The following is a 16,676-nucleotide window of genomic DNA, read 5'->3' on the forward strand; positions in this document are numbered from 1 at the left end:
TTTGTTTGTCTGTCTGCCTGTTTGTTTGTTTGTCTGTTTGCCTGTCTGTTTGTTTGTCTGTTTATTTGTTTGTTTGTTCGTTTGTTTGTCTGTTCGTTTGTTTGTCTGACTGTTTGTTTGTCTGTCGTTTGCTCTGTCTGTTCAGTTTTCCGTTCGTCTGTCTGTTTGTCTGTTTATTTGTTTGTTTGTCTGTTTGTTTGTCTGTCTGTTTGTTTGTTCGTCTGTTTGTTTGTCTGGGTTCGTTTGTTTGTCTGTCTGCTTGCTTCTGTTCTGTCTTCGCCTGTCTGTTCGTTTGTTTGTCTGTTTGTCTGTTTATTTGTCTGTTTGTATGTTTGTTTGTTCGTTCGTTTGTGTGTCTGTTCGTTTTATGGTTCGTTCGTTTGTTTGTCTGTCTGTTCGTTTGTTTGTCTGTTTGTCTGTTTGTCTGTCTGTCTGTTTGTCTGTCTGTTTGTGTGTGTCTGTCTGTTTGTTTGGTCTGTCTGTTTGTTTGTCTGGTCTGCCTGTTTCGGTTTGTTTGTCTGTTCGTTTATTTGCCTGTTTGTCTGTTTGTTGCTTCCTGTCTGTTTGTTTTGTCTGTCTGTTTGTTTGTCTGTCTGTTTGTTTGTCTGTTCGTTTGTTTGTCTGTCTGCCTGTTCGTCTGTTTGTTTGTCTGTTTCTGTTCGTTTATTTGTCTGTTTGTTCGTTTGTTTGTTCGTCTGCTTGTTTGTCTGGTTCTGTTTGGTCTGGTCTGTTTGTGTGTCTGTCTGTTTGTTTGTTTGTCTGTTTTTCTGTGTGTCTGTCTGTTTGTCCGTCTGTTTGTTTGTCTGTCTGTTTGTTTGCCTGTCTGCCTGTTTGTCTGTTTGTTTGTCCGTCTGTTTGTCTGTCTGTCTGTTTGTTTGTCTGTCTGTCTGTTTGTTTGTCTGTCTGTCTGTCTGTCTGTTTGTTTGTCTGTTTTTCTGTGTGTCTGTTTATATGTCTGTCTGTCTGTCTGTCTGTCTGACTGTCTGTCTGTCTGTCGCTCTGTTTGTTTCATAACCTAACCTAACCTAACCTGGTAACACTGTAACTCATATTGCATAATCTGGTAACACTGTAACTCATATTACATACAGTAATTTGTAACACTGTAACTCCTTACATAACCTGGTCACACTCTAACTTATAATACATAACTTGGTAACACTGTAACTTGTAATACATAACTTGGTAACACTGTAACTTGTAATACATAACTTGGTAACACTGTAACTTATAATACATAGCTTGGTAACACTGTAACTCGTACTACATAAGCGGGTAACACTGTAACTTGTAATACACAACCTGGTAACACTGTAACTCGTACTACATAACCGGGTAACACTGTAACTTGTATTATAAAGCGTTCTGACACTCACGGTAACCTCATTATGTAACACGCAGATTAATGTCACTGTAACTTCAGTTTTCGCCTCTGTCAGCCGCTGTCAGCCACTGTCAGTAGACGCTGGCTCAATTCCAGTGCCAATAATATACTGTACAGTGTGCGTGTGTGTGTACTTGAAACACATTAGGAATTCAGACTGAAAAAAATGACGAACGAAATGAGTGAGACCTATACTGTTGGTGATAAAGATGAGGCCACATAGTGAGAGTGGCTGTTGAATATACTGTATAATGTATGATGCTGAGGTTTTGAAGTAGGTGGAAGAAAAATGTTTGTGATATTTATTGTTTTCCTGGGTTTACACATCACAGTAACTCCTACTACAGTCTTGAGTCTGTTTCGTGCATTACAGAATTTACCAAGCGTAAAATAGTTTAATAAAGAGTAAAATTGTTTCTTTTATTTTATGTCAATTGAATTATTATTTACCTTCCGTGTACCGTGTAAATGGAACGGCATTGTTAGTATTGATTTATTTCATGAACACTCATGAATTGAAATCCTGACCCTATTACTAAATCACTAGTTAGTTTATACTATTCAGGTGTTTTCTATTGTTTAAAATATCAAGAATTCAACGTGATATTTGCATTACAGTGTATTCAGATGTGAATTAACTCACTCTACAATAGAATACCCTCAAAGTACGGTACAAAACAGAGATAAACTCGTTTCTCTGGTTCTCCATCAGTGTTTCCTCCCGCCCCAGCTAGCGCAGGAGCTTACCCAGCATGCTCAGCACGCCAGGTCCAAGCTTAGGAGGTGGGAAATTACTTCTCCGTTTTTAATTCCGTAAAATGTCGACAACACCTCATAACAGAAAGAAAGTCTGCTACTACTATGACAGTGAGTATATTTTGGATTTATCTGAGTGATCTTGAGTGTAATAAATATCGCTAATATTGAGTTATCTGCATAAGATGAATCGAGCGCTGATATCGGAACCAAACAATCGGAAACTCTTAGTAATTACTCTCATCATATTAAATTAATTTGTCAAGTACCAGTTGATTAAAGAACATTTGAAGTTATATGTTAAAGTTATTAATTTTAAATGTAAATATCAGGTTAATTCTTTGTTTATACGCGGATAAAGTAATGTTTTAAAAGTTGAAGAGAAAAGGGGGGATGGGTAGTGAGTGTGTACCGTAGTGTGGTGGACGTGTTTGAATGGTAGTGTCCCCACGCTACTACATATATCCTTCAATATTTACCACAATAAAATCACCATACAAGTATACATTGACTCATGATACATATCAACAATACAGGGAAATAATATACATAAACAAAGCAGGTATATAAACAATATATACTGTACGCTACTGGTATATATATATACTTCACCATACTCATAAATCACACAATAACTCACCATATACTTCACCATAAAGACTCATAGCTTGATAGATTTATACATAGTGGAGATATATTTCACTATTCTCTCTTCTACTTGTATACAGAAAACCTTTAAATAATGATGCAATGTTTGTACGTGTGTGTGTGTGTCTGTAGAGAAACACAATACAATACTCACAATATTTTAATTTTTATCCATTTACTACATCATTCTGACCAATACTTTGACTTTCCTTTCTCACATAATATTAGATGATGATTTATAACATTTCTAAATAGATAAGAAAATGGGTCAATTTATGAAAGTAAGTGTACTGAAATAGGTCAAGGAGTTAACCCCAAAGTAACCTAATGCTGTGGTGTTGTGGCTACATTTGGCCTATTCATTTATTTCCTGGATATTATTTCAGTTTTTATATATACTTTAATACACATTACTCTACCTTGAATATGATAATTTAATCAATACATAAAAGGTAGGGATTAATCTCATCTGTAGGTGCCATTAGCCCAAGTAGGAATACCTGAAGATTGGTCACCTTGCTATTTCACCTGTAGTTTAATCACCCTAATCCTACCTGGGGGTTAGGTTAGGTTTGGTTTGGTTAGCCTTAGGGTGTATAATCTTGCTTCACCTTATGATTAATCACCCTAGCACTAACCTGACTTAACCTAATGCTAACTTAACCCTCGCAGGTGCTATATAAGTGGTTAATCTTCAGGTGAAATAAGCAGTGTTAGGGGCTCAATCTTCAGGTGAAATAAGCAGTGTTAGGGGCTCAATCTTCAGGTGAAATAAGCAGTGTTAGGGGCTCAATCTTCAGATGAAATAAGCAGTGTTAGGGGCTCAATCTTCAGGTGAAATAAGCAGTGTTAGGGGCTCAATCTTCAGATGAAATAAGCAGTGTTAGGGGCTCAATCTTCAGGTGAAATAAGCAGTGTTAGGGGCTCAATCTTCAGATGAAATAAGCAGTGTTAGGGGCTCAATCTTCAGGTGAAATAATCAGTGTTAGGGGCTCAATCTTCAGGTGAAATAAGCAGTGTTAGGGGCTCAATCTTCAGGTGAATTAAGCAGTGTTAGGGGCTCAATCTTCAGATGAAATAAGCAGTGTTAGGGGCTCAATCTTCAGGTGAAATAAGCAGTGTTAGGGGCTCAATCTTCAGGTGAAATAAGCAGTGTTAGGGGCTCAATCTTCAGGTGAAATAAGCAGTGTTAGGGGCTCAATCTTCAGATGAAATAAGCAGTGTTAGGGGCTCAATCTTCAGGTGAAATAAGCAGTGTTAGGGGCTCAATCTTCAGATGAAATAAGCAGTGTTAGGGGCTCAATCTTCAGGTGAAATAATCAGTGTTAGGGGCTCAATCTTCAGGTGAAATAAGCAGTGTTAGGGGCTCAATCTTCAGGTGAATTAAGCAGTGTTAGGGGCTCAATCTTCAGATGAAATAAGCAGTGAGCCTGTCTCTCAGGTGAAATACAGTGTTAGGGGCTCAATCTTCAGGTGAAGGCCAATACAGTGTTAGGGGCCTAATCTTCAGGCATCAAGCAGTGTTAGGGGCTCCACCTTCAGCAATTAAGCAGTGTTAGGGCCTGTTCGAGGTGAAATAAGCAGTGTTAGGGGCTCAATCTTCAGATGAAGCTTGCAGTGTTAGGGGTCCAATTGTGTGAATGCTACAGTGAACACCCTGACAGTACAGTGTTAGGGGCTCAATCTTCAGGTGAAATAAGCAGTGTTAGGGGCTCAATCTTCAGGTGAAATAAGCAGTGTTAGGGGCTCAATCTTCAGATGAAATAAACAGTATTAGGGGCACAATCTTCAGGTGAAATAAGCAGTGTTAGGGGCTCAAACTGTAAATAAGCAGTGTGGGCTCAATCTTCAGATGAAATAAGAAAAGTTAGGGTTCAATCTTCAGGTGAAGCCACAGTGTTAGGGGCTCAACCAGGTGAAATAAACAGTATTAGGGCCCAATCTTCAGGTGAAATAAGAAAGGGGCTCAATCTTCTCAGATGAAATAAGCAGTGTTAGGGGTTCAATTCCAGGTGAAATACAGTGTTAGGGGCTCAATCTTCAGATGAAATAAACAGTATTAGGGGCTCAATCTTCAGGTGAAATAAGCAGCTAGGGGCTCAATCTTCAGGTGAAATAAGCACTTCGGGTGATCTTATGCCGCGTCCGTAAAAAAAAATAAAAATAAACCCGTAAAGATCAAGTAAAATAAGCTAGGGGGGCAATTCTTCAGGAGATCCATTGGAATGCATTTTGTGTACTGAATGGTGAGGATGGGAGATGGAAAACGAATTATGAGGTGAACCAATATACTACAGTAGCCAGGTAAACCACGAGAAAACCAGGTAAGCTATGAGAGAACCAGGTAAACTATAAGAGAACCAGGTAAGCTATGAGAGAACCAGGTAAGCTATGAGAGAACCAGGTAAACTATAAGAGAACCAGGTAAGCTATGAGAGAACCAGGTAAGCTATGAGAAAACCAGGTAAGCTATAAGAGAACCAGGTAAGCTATGAGAGAACCAGGTAAACTATAAGAGAACCAGGTAAGCTATAAGAGAACCAGGTAAGCTATGAGAGAACCAGGTAAACTATAAGAGAACCAGGTAAGCTATGAGAGAACCAGGTAAGCTATGAGAGAACCAGGTAAGCTATAAGAGAACCAGGTGTTTAAGTGAGAGAAACCAGGTAAATTATATAAGAACCCAGGTAAACTGAAAAGAGAAAACTAGGTAAACTATAAGAGAAACCAGGTGTAAGCTATAAGAGAAAACCAGGTAAAACCAGGAGAACTGTAAGCTTATGATGAACCAGGTAAGCTATGAGAGAACCAGGTAAGCTATAAGAGAACCAGGTAAACTATAAGAGAACCAGGTAAACTATAAGAGAACCAGGTAAGCTATGAGAGAACCAGGTAAACTATAAGAGAACCAGGTAAGCTATAAGAGAACCAGGTAAGCTATGAGAGAACCAGGTAAACTATAAGAGAACCAGGTAAACTATAAGAGAACCAGGTAAACTATAAGAGAACCAGGTAAACTATAAGAGAACCAGGTAAGCTATGAGAGAACCAGGTAAGCTATGAGAAAACCAGGTAAGCTATGAGAGAACCAGGTAAACTATAAGAGAACCAGGTAAGCTATGAGAGAACCAGGTAAACTATAAGAGAACCAGGTAAACTATAAGAGAACCAGGTAAGCTATAAGAGAACAAGGTAAGCTATGAGAGAACCAGGTAAACTATAAGAGAACCAGGTAAACTATGAGAGAAACACCCATTGATGTTGGCCACCTTGCAGCTAACATCCATTGACTCTAACAGCTCTTTAAGGGTTGTTATTGAATCCTCTGAAGACTTGTCCTCTCCCAAGCTTATATTCACCTGAAGATTAATCACCCCCACTGCTGTACTACTGTGGGGGTTAGGTAATTATTAGGATGGTTAATTTTCAGGTTAAATAAACTGGTATGCAAATCATCAGGTAAATCTTAATATGGTAGTTTTATATTTAACCTAATCTGACCCCTCCTGTGCATAGCTTCACATCGGCTGTTTGTAAAGGTTAAGGAGAGGGGTCACCAATGTATGGGGATCTGGTTGGATTGTATTGAAGATCAACAGAAAAAACCCTCAATATATTTTACTATTTGGATTACCTGAACATTAGACATCCCAAATGTTGCCTGGAGAGGGTTAGGTTAGCATTAGGGTGATTAATCTTTATGTGACTTCAGATATTCCTATGTTACTTACCTAGTTTGTTCACTATGGTAATGTAACTCTTAAAAAACAACAGTTGAAACAAAGAACTGTGATTTATATCTTCATTGGATAGTGTTTTTATTTTTTTATTTTTTTTATTTTTTTGTCTTGTGGAATGAAAACCCAAATTAAAAGTCTTTAAATTAGACACATGAGTAAGAAATGTATCCCTGTGAATATTGATACCTTGTACTGGTAGAGACATTATTTAAAGCTATTTCTGTTGGTCTAGTACATGTTGACATTTTGGGAGAACAGATCAGAACCCAATAGTGATTTTTCCTGAAATATATGATGTTATGTAAAAAAAATGCAGATCTGTGGGAGTGGAAGAGAAATATTGAATAGATATGTGATGTTATGGAAGTTTTAATACAGTACTCGGAATTTTTTTATCACGTTACGACTCTGTTATGGCAAACAGTTGTGATGGCAGACAACATGAACTGGCTAAAAATGGGTTAGGGTAGGGGTTGGTTTAGGGTTTTGTCAGCTGCTTTCACGACTGGTTTAGAGGAATAGCAAATTTTTCTTTCACTCTCTCACTAGTGATTTTAATGGCTATTCTATAATAAAGCATTCTTAATAATAGGTAGCAGAAACTAGGCAGCCTTAATTTTGTGGGGTTATGTTGAGTTTGATGGATTATTCTGTGTACAGGGGAAGTCTTTTGTAATGAATTTAATAGGTCATTCCTCTCTAACCTAGCCATAAGTTTTTGCATGGAGAGTTGACATGTGATAAGTTGAATTTAATTTCTTTCTCCTTCACTATATTTATATGAGGCAGAGTACAGTACTTTAAAACAGTGGGAAATATTTGAAGTGAATCTCTCCCAGACACAAGACTCCTCTTACTGGTGAAGGGTGGCCAGACAGTGGTGATCTGTTGTATAAGTGGTGACTCTCTCAACCTTTGCTTAGGAAACTGACACAACCACCAGGGCGTATATCAGGCGAGGCTTACAGTAATAGTAATTAATAAGATGTTAGTCATAATAGTAAATTAAGATCATGCATTTGGCTGTTCCTTCACACACACACACACAGACATACTCATTAGTAACCACTGGACTGTAACCGCCAAAGATTATTATGTGTAATTACGTATATAATTTTGTACTTGTTGTAGGCAAGAACCAGGTCTGTGCATCAGAGTTCAGTGTTATAGTTAAGAGGTTAAAGTTCATTGTATTTAGGTGGAGGTATTTATTATTTACAGCTAAAGCCAAGGTAGTGTACAGGGTTGTGATATGAACCGATTAGAGAAAATGGTATGTCTTAAAAATAAATTGACACAAGGCTTGAAATATACAGGTACTTGTATATAAAAATAATGGTTGCCCCTCGTGTAACAAGGATGGCCGGCCCAAGAGCCACCTAGGCGTGGATTTGTTTAAGGTGTAGAAGCTGTAGCAAACACAACAACCACACCCTGAGTTAGCGAGCTGCATGACCCAGTGTCAAGGAATAGTCCGAGAAGACCGGACAACTCGCCAACTGCACTGGCTAACCATTATCCCGGAATACGATCCGCAAATCGATTAACATCCAAGTTCTCAATTACTGCTGGGTAGACAGAGGCAAATGGCACGAAGAAACATGCCCATAGTTTCACCCTGCCTGGGGATCGAACTCAGGTCCGTTCGCTTGCAAGGCGAGGATGCTGACCATTACACCGCAGGTCGCCACAAGCTTGAAATACACACACACACACACACACACAGTAAAACTAAGACTTACAGTATTCCTGTAAGTGATATTGGGATTACAGTCTTAATCATGTTTAATGGTCAGCCACCCTGCAGTACTGTATTGTAGGACATAATTTACAGGGGTGAAGACTGCAGTGTATGATAGCATAATGACTTTGCCAGCTGGTTAATGAATTAATGGGTCTAAAAAAATTAACCTTGAGCAAAAAAAATGTGCAAGAATAGCTTTAGCTAGTTTGCATGTTGTTTATGATATTAATGTGCAGTAATTGCCTTGAGTGTCTGTTTATCCACTTAAATGCTTTGGGTCACCTGAAAAAAATCCCCCACCCCAACTTACTTTGCCTGAAGATCAACCACCCTAACCTAACCAAGCCCCCACCCCTACAGGTAGCATTAGTAAAGGTTAATCTACAGCTGAGATAACTCTTTATATCTTTACTCTATTTAATTTAATTAGTATATACCTGTAGTGTGTGTGTGTGTGTGTGTGTGTGTGACCACACAAACATCCTTGCCCCCTTGTCTCCTGTTCCTGAAACTTTCTCCTACTTCCCTATCTCAACTTTCTATTCCTCTCTCTCTCTCTCTCCAGGTGTAATAAGCTCTTTGATTATAGTTAATTAGTACAGAGAGTATTTATTGTACAGTTAAATTAAAACACAGTTACAGTACCATGCTGATGCCACTGTTTTCGTTTCTTCTTCTTTCATATTTTAGGTTTTCTTTCTTCATTGTAAACTTCCTCTAAACTGAGAGGTTCTGAGGGAGGGGGAAATATTACAGTTTTAAGTTCAGAATTATAGCAAAATATGTAATGTGACACCGGACATTATGCTCTTACTTCAGTACAGTAGTTATTTTGTTTACTGTGCTTCCTGTAATGATTTGTAACCCAGTTATTTAAACCAATTCCATGTTTTTCAGGTGATATTGGTAACTACTATTATGGACAAGGTCATCCTATGAAGCCCCACAGAATTCGCATGACACACAATCTTCTCCTTAATTATGGCCTGTACAGAAAGATGGAAATTTATGTGAGTAAAGATAAAAAAAGTCCCAGATCACCTGAAGTTTAGTTCCTTCCAGTTTATTTCACCTGAATCTTGGGGGGGGGGTTAGGTTAATGTTAGGGTGGTTAATCTTCAGGTGGAATAAGCTTGGGGGAGGTGTATCGTCAGGTGATCTGGTTTTTCTGTTCATTGTTGTAATCTTTTTGTCATTCTTATTACTATTCCATTCCTTTGATGATTCTCTGCCTCTTTGTCCACCCAACACAGAAGCGGGAGATGAGTAGTGACGGTGGATATATATATATATATATATATATGCTGATAACCCTGAGGAAGGAAGAAAACCACGAAGTTCCCAAGCACTTTAGGTGTAATTCATCTTCAGGGGTAGTATGGGCTCACCTGGTCAATTCTAGCTGGAAACCTTCTGTACCTACAGTGATTTACTTGCATATATATATATACATATATATAATATACATATATATATATATATATATATATATATATATATATATATATATATATATATATATATATATATATATATATATATATATATATATAGTGACTACAGCTGGTGGTGGTTGGTCTTCTTTTATATTTTCACAGAATTGTTTGGTTGAGTGAACTGTATACAAATCCAGATAGAATCAATACTATCAGAGTTTGGTTAAAGTCACACTGGTTTATTGCGGCCAAAATGAGACATAGTTTGATGGTGGTTTTGACTGTATAAGAATGGAGTCAACTTGATATACTGCATATCAGTGGTTCTCAACCTTGTTTGCCCCATGCACCCCTTTCACCATATGTCAGAATGTCATTCCCCCCTCCTTTCCAAGATTGTCTGCCTCAAAAAGTGCATTCCAAATAATATGCATATAATACTGAAAATCCTTTATTTTTTTTCCATATTAGTATCAGTTCCCCCCTGAAAACCTGAGGGGGGAAATTCCCCCCTGGTTGAGAACCCCTGCTGTATATATATAATTGTAGGAAATATATGGAGATGAAATATAAATTACCTTTCAGAGACCACACAAAGCTACTCAGGACGAGATGACAAAGTTCCACAGCGACGACTACATTCGATTTATACGCTCCATCCGGCCAGACAACATGAACGAATACAACAAACAGATGCAGAAATGTAAGTAGTCCTCTCGGCCATAAAAACAATGGGACTACCTTTTTATATGATTGGTGGAAGGAGTAGAGTCATTTCCCTAAAACCAGGTGAGGATTTACTTAAGAGTGAAGGTGATTGGTGTCATATACCCCAAGTGTGGCACATGACAGGATTAAAGACTTGAATCAGTACCAGACTTTCATCTTTTTTCCTATTATTTTGTTATTTATTTATTTTTTCCAAGTTAATAAAAATTAGCTGTTTTTATTGTAGGTGGCCTTTGTCTTATAATTTATTTGTATTAGTACAGTACAAGGGTTAAAATATCAGGTTACAGTAGTATTTCTTTATGTATTGTCACTCATACATGCACTGTTCATTCACTCATACATGTTTGTCTTTAATTTGCAGTTAATGTTGGAGAGGACTGTCCAGTGTTTGATGGCCTGTATGAGTTCTGTCAGTTATCGTCCGGCGGATCTATCGCCGGAGCTGTAAAATTGAACAAACAAGCGTGTGATATAGCTGTCAACTGGGCGGGCGGCCTCCATCACGCCAAAAAGGTATCATTTGTAGAAATTTTTATGGATATGTAAATGTATTGTATTTGATAAAGAGTAAGGTGGAGGTTCTCACAAGTGCTACAGCCGAGACAATAACCGGGGGATTATTTCGAGAACTGTAATGGAACATAGAGGTCGACCAGATGTTTATGTGTATGATGCATAAGAAAACTTAAGCAGTGCTTCCTAGTAACCAGTTGCCGTTTATTTTCACGTGACCAGAGTGAGGCATCAGGGTTTTGTTACGTCAACGATATTGTCCTGGCAATCTTAGAGCTGCTCAAGTACCACCAGCGTGTCCTCTACATCGATATCGACATTCACCACGGAGACGGGGTCGAGGAGGCCTTCTACACTACCGACAGAGTCATGACCGTTTCCTTCCATAAATACGGAGAATATTTCCCCGGGACTGGTGACCTGAGGGTGAGTTATGGCAGTTTTGTTTAGCGTTTTACAGTATTTGGGAGTCGTTTATTAAGACAAGATTAATCCTTTAGGAAAATTCTGAGTTTTGATGGGGGGAAAGTTTGAGGATGAAATTAATGGATTTTTGAATCTTTTTAAGCAGTCCCAGTTTTTGTTTCACATGTAATACAGGTAAGATAAGATGCTTTTATAGTTAATTTTTGTCTTACATTGCAGGATATTGGTGCAGGAAAAGGCAAATATTATGCAGTCAACTTTCCTTTGAGAGACGGAATTGATGATGAAAGTTATGAAAGCATATTTGTTCCCATCTTAACAAAGGTGAGTTGTGTTAAATGTTTTGGTTAATAGTGTTCACGGTTGTAAATAAGACTTGGAGTAGTGTAGTGGTTATGGTGAGAATAGTGGCTGGCTACAGTGAAGGGTGTAAGAACTACCTTTGGCCTAAGTTAGTTGAATCATTAAACACATTTTGCTGAAACAGTGTTTGGGTAATCTGGCACACTTATTGTTATAATTATTGTGGACAAATTAAACAAATTTATCTTAACTGTAGCTGATGGTTGACAGATCAGTAGATAAGTGATTTCCTGTTGACTATTAGCTTATAAGGTCAACTATTTAACACCACATTTTCTAAACATAGTTTGTATAAGATTGTTTAATGATCATTTTCATAAGGTATTAATCTGTTTTGTTCTGTGAATAATTTTAAGGAGATCACATGTACATATTTTAAGAGCCAGATATTGTATATATCACAGTTGTTATAAACATTTTTCTTACGTGCAGCTGGTGGTATTTTTTTCTTCAATACTTTTTGTATGAAGAAGACTAATTTTATCATCATTACCTATCTGACACTATTTATAAATAATTTACTTGTGATTCTCTTGGCACAAACTCATGTTTCTATCACAAATAGTACACGTTCTATAACTAAATGTGTAGAGGTATCTGACACTCATGGATGTAGTGTGTGAGGGAGGCTGTGGAGTTTAAGCATCTGACCGCCAAGAGGCAGCATAATCATGAGTGTTAACAAGATTGGTCACTGCACTGGACAATATCTACCATAGTAACTGGATGTTTTAGCTTGGAACAATTTATGTCTTAACAGTACTCTCACTGATGTACTGTACAGTATTGAAATTATGTCCTTAATAAACCAATCTGTTGTGTAATCAAAATATGTACAGTACATATTTTGCTTAATTGCTTTAAGTTGTTCTCTCAGATAATACTGTGCTGTAATAAATTAGTTCACATAACTGTAATGGTTCATTCTGTCTCTCTCTTACATAAACATAAAGCATCAGGGTGTAAGTTAAAGGCACGGCATCAGCTGAGATCCTCGATACTTGTATTTTCCAGGTAATGGAGACATACCAGCCATCTGCCATTGTTCTACAGTGTGGTGCTGATTCCTTGTCAGGTGACAGACTTGGCTGTTTCAATCTCACATTGAAAGGTAAAATTTGAATCTTTTTCTGTTGTAAGATACAGAAAATTTGACATGAACTTCCATACTGCACTGTATATTTAATATTAATATATGATGAACATTTTTACTTTAACTTTCTTATCTTTTTTTGTTCTGTAGGACATGCAAAATGTGTTGAGTTTGTCAAGAAATACAACCTACCCCTTTTACTGTTGGGTGGTGGAGGCTACACTATTCGAAATGTTGCAAGATGCTGGACGTATGAAACTGCCGTTGCACTGAGTACAGATATTGCTAATGAGCTTCCATACAATGACTACTTTGAATATTTTGGACCAGATTTTAAGCTGCACATAAGCCCTTCTAATATGGCTAATCAAAACACACCAGAATATTTAGACAAAATAAAGACGAGATTATTTGAAAACCTGAGGATGCTTCCACACGCTCCAGGAGTCCAGAGCATAGGTGAGTCATGCTTAACGTCATCCACATATTTTTATTTTGGCAGGAGCTACTAATTGATTTCTTAGGGAGTCGAGGTGATTGCTCTTCTGTTATACAAACTGTAGGTCTTTTTTGTGTTTTAAGTAGGACAATATATTCCTCATCTGACACCCTGGCTATGTACTGGATAGATCATGTCAGTTTCTCACTTGTGTATCCCTCTGTTGATTAGATAGAAAGGATTCCTCACCTTGAGGTAGTGGTGAGGCTGTAAGTAGAGGGAGTGTGAGAGATATTTTCTGCTGTGTATTAAAGTTTTGCCTCTTTTTCAGCTATACCAGAAGATGGTGTAGCAGAAGAGAGTGAGGATGAAGATAAGGCCAGTCCAGATGAACGCATCTCTATTCGTGCTTCTGACAAGCGAATTGCTCCTGATAACGAGTATTCCGATTCGGAAGACGAAGGCGATGGTCGTAGAGACGAGAGGTCGTTCAAGCCAAAGAAAAAGACCAAGACGGACGAGGCCGCTACTAACAATGGAGCTGGGGATGATAAAAAGGAAACGTCAATAACAAAAGATGATAAGACCGGAACACAGGTGGGACAGAATGAAACTAAAGTAGAGTCTTGAGGGAAAGTGTATTTTAATGATTAATTTTAATTAGTTAACAGATGGTGAGGTAAATGGTCTCTTAAATAGTGTTGACACTGTTATCAGCTTTGTCAAATATGTGTGAACTTTCATGTGAATGATAACGTCTTCAGATGAAATGAACACTTGACTGCTCAGCATAAGTTTTAGTTGGATATGAGTTATCATTCCTTTTGAGTTCCCTTGGGACCACGTGTTTTATATTTATTCCTATTAAAAGTGGATGCTCTTGTGAGTTGCATGTTCCTTAGCATTACAGAAGTTGATGATCTGCCAAGTCACATGTTTCTTACCACACTCACCATTATAAAAGTTGAGGTTTGGTAAGACACAAGATTCTTATCATTGTCAATTTTACGTGCAGGTTGACGCTGTGGTAAGTGATGTGTTTCTTACTACCTTCATCATTGTCATTAAAGTGGAAGGCCAGGAAGTATACGTGTGTGTTGCCGCTCTCGTGAGTACCACAATTGATGGGTGAGGTCAGTCATTATCTCTGAGACATTAAGAGTGTTGTACTGTACAGCATGGTAAGCTCCTCGTGTGTGTGGTCTTGATGATGGGTGTGACTGGAGATGATAGGTTTGCACTTTATTTGTAGTCAGTATTATCAAAATCTCATGGTTCAGCGAAGGCATACCAGAAGAATGCTCAACAGTAATTCTTTTGTGCGTTGTTAAGGCTTGAAGTACAGTGTATACCATGTTCCTAATTAAATGTTCATCAAATGTAATGTAGGTGTTTACTTCAGAGGTTTTTATATACATTATAGTGCAGTACTAGATAATGGTATATAGGTGTACTACAGTATTTCCAATGAATTTTTTCTGTGTGTTGTTAACTGCTCTCAAAATTTTCTTGGTTTACAGTTCACAAGAAAGATACAGTTCCCATATGAAAATTTTATCAAGTATTTAATTGACGTCTTCGCACATTCGTCATTTCCCTTACACTATTGGCATTAGTACAGAATATTTATCCAGTTTATGAAATAAAATTTTATTGTATTTTATTAATATAAGGTAGTACATACGTGTAGTAATTCTCAGATGATCAGTGGTTCATCGTTATATAGTCATAATATGCACTCACTGCCCGACTCATAAATTATGACTCGTACTTAACGGGGTGCAGAGATGTGTATGGCATGGATTTTGACTTAGGTCATTATTTGTAGGATGTGATTATGTTTAATGCAATATTTGTCATGATATTATGAATTAAAATCCACTTAATGACGGATTATGTGTTGGTTGCTATATTCATCTTAATCATTTTATCAGAGTAATATACAGAAAAACTATTTTTGTAGCTGTGAACTACATTATCATTTGCTCATACATACAGTGCTACAGGGGGGCAGAGAGTAAATTATATGTAAGCCCCACTACAATGGGACATATAACAGTTGGTGTGATACATTTCATTAAAATATGTAATTGAAATTTTATTCAGCCAGGATTATAGCATACTGCTTTTTCAGGGTTGATGGGGAACACCAAGGGACAGGGTGATGCTCTTGATTTACAACCCTATGACCCCGGGTTTAAACCTGGGGTCAGGCAGAGTTGACTGGGGGTTATTCATTGTGATATATGGATAGCCAGTTACCAAGTCATGTCAAGAAACCAGATAAGGTTAACCCTTCTCACTGAACGGTGCCACCCTTTGTAAGGGAGAGATTCAGGAAAGGATGTTATCTCTTCAGTTGATTCAGGTTATAATATAAAGTTAGATTTTCAATGATGATTTGTAGATGCTAGCATTGTATAACTAAAGTACAGGGTTAGTACTCCATAAGGAAAACAAAATTAACATGTTCTGTATACCTAGACTCTTACAATTACTGAATGAAGTGTCTATAAATTGTACAACAAAACATTTGACAATTAATGTGGGATGCCTGCAGATGATTCTAGAAGAACTAGAATTGGTTTACAGTATTTATTTCATATTTGATACTTCACTTATACAGGCAAACTTTACTTTCACCAAAGTTCGTAACATTTTACTGGTAACAGTAATCATGAATTGTAAATAGAAAAGGTCTTATATTTTGATAATTTACCTACCATTTCATACATCACATTGGAGGGTTAGCCTCCCATTTTACCATTCACTGCCATGTTTTTACATAGTGTGGTATGATTATGCACTTGTGCCCATAACTTTCTAAGTGATATGTGTATTATTTGACAATTGTGGATGAATTCTTATTTGTTATAAAGACAATTGACAAAAATTATGAGAATGGCTAGATTTTGTTTATTTAAATTTTCTGACAATATGTAGTTGTAAATTTTATGCTTCTAATAAATAAAGACTTTTGTAAAAATGAACTGTTTTTTCCCACACATTTTAAGGTAAGGAGTGATGCAGAGATGTTCAAGGTGAGTGAAACTAAAGCAACAGAAATCAAATTGATGCCTCCCAGTCTTGTTTATTTGGTGGTGGTGATTCCTGCTAAGGTACCCATCACTTTATACCCGTTACTTCATGCTCACCAGCAACTCTACAAACAAGTACCACAGCCAGCTACAGATACTATGCTTTCCAGTCATTCACATCCAATACTGCTACCTGAGTGTTCCTTCTGTCCCAGTCAAGGGGATTGTGAGAGGACAGTATCTGTTTCAGTGTCAACTGGAAGATAGTAGCTACCTTCAGTTGCTTACTCTTGGGGCAGAGATTCTAGTTCTTAAATTCACAAAGAAAGCTGAACCACCACCGCTTGAAAATACTCGGTGACTG

General features: G+C 37.5%; 1 protein-coding gene across 2 annotated transcripts; it reads left to right on the forward strand.

The window, feature by feature from the left end:
* The first annotated feature begins 2,130 nt into the window (after positions 1 to 2,130).
* Positions 2,131 to 16,260, forward strand: LOC121860492 (histone deacetylase 1-like). Of its 2 annotated transcripts, XM_042357657.1 has the most exons (10): positions 2,131 to 2,251; positions 9,170 to 9,282; positions 10,294 to 10,411; positions 10,802 to 10,953; positions 11,176 to 11,379; positions 11,599 to 11,703; positions 12,757 to 12,853; positions 12,986 to 13,294; positions 13,606 to 13,871; positions 15,409 to 16,260. In XM_042357657.1, exons 1-10 carry the CDS (start codon positions 2,203 to 2,205, stop codon positions 15,412 to 15,414), a joined length of 1,419 nt encoding a protein of 472 aa, XP_042213591.1. In that variant the 5' UTR covers positions 2,131 to 2,202; the 3' UTR covers positions 15,415 to 16,260. The 2 variants fall into 2 exon arrangements, with proteins under 2 accessions (XP_042213591.1, XP_042213590.1); XM_042357656.1 differs by having other exon boundaries at positions 13,606 to 16,260.
* The last annotated feature ends 416 nt before the right edge of the window (positions 16,261 to 16,676 follow it).

This window comes from Homarus americanus, unplaced genomic scaffold (genome assembly GCF_018991925.1).
Source record: "Homarus americanus isolate GMGI-L3 unplaced genomic scaffold, GMGI_Hamer_2.0 scaffold22232, whole genome shotgun sequence".
Classification (NCBI taxonomy): Eukaryota; Metazoa; Arthropoda; class Malacostraca; order Decapoda; family Nephropidae; genus Homarus; species Homarus americanus.

Bases quoted from the DNA above. Each gene is read 5' to 3' on its own strand.
- LOC121860492 (XM_042357656.1), top strand. From the start codon at position 2,203: ATGTCGACAACACCTCATAACAGAAAGAAAGTCTGCTACTACTATGAC. The intron at 2,252-9,169 runs GTGAGTATATTT...CATGTTTTTCAG, and splicing joins AGTCTGCTACTACTATGACA to GTGATATTGGTAACTACTAT. The intron at 10,954-11,175 runs GTATCATTTGTA...TCACGTGACCAG, and splicing joins GCCTCCATCACGCCAAAAAG to AGTGAGGCATCAGGGTTTTG.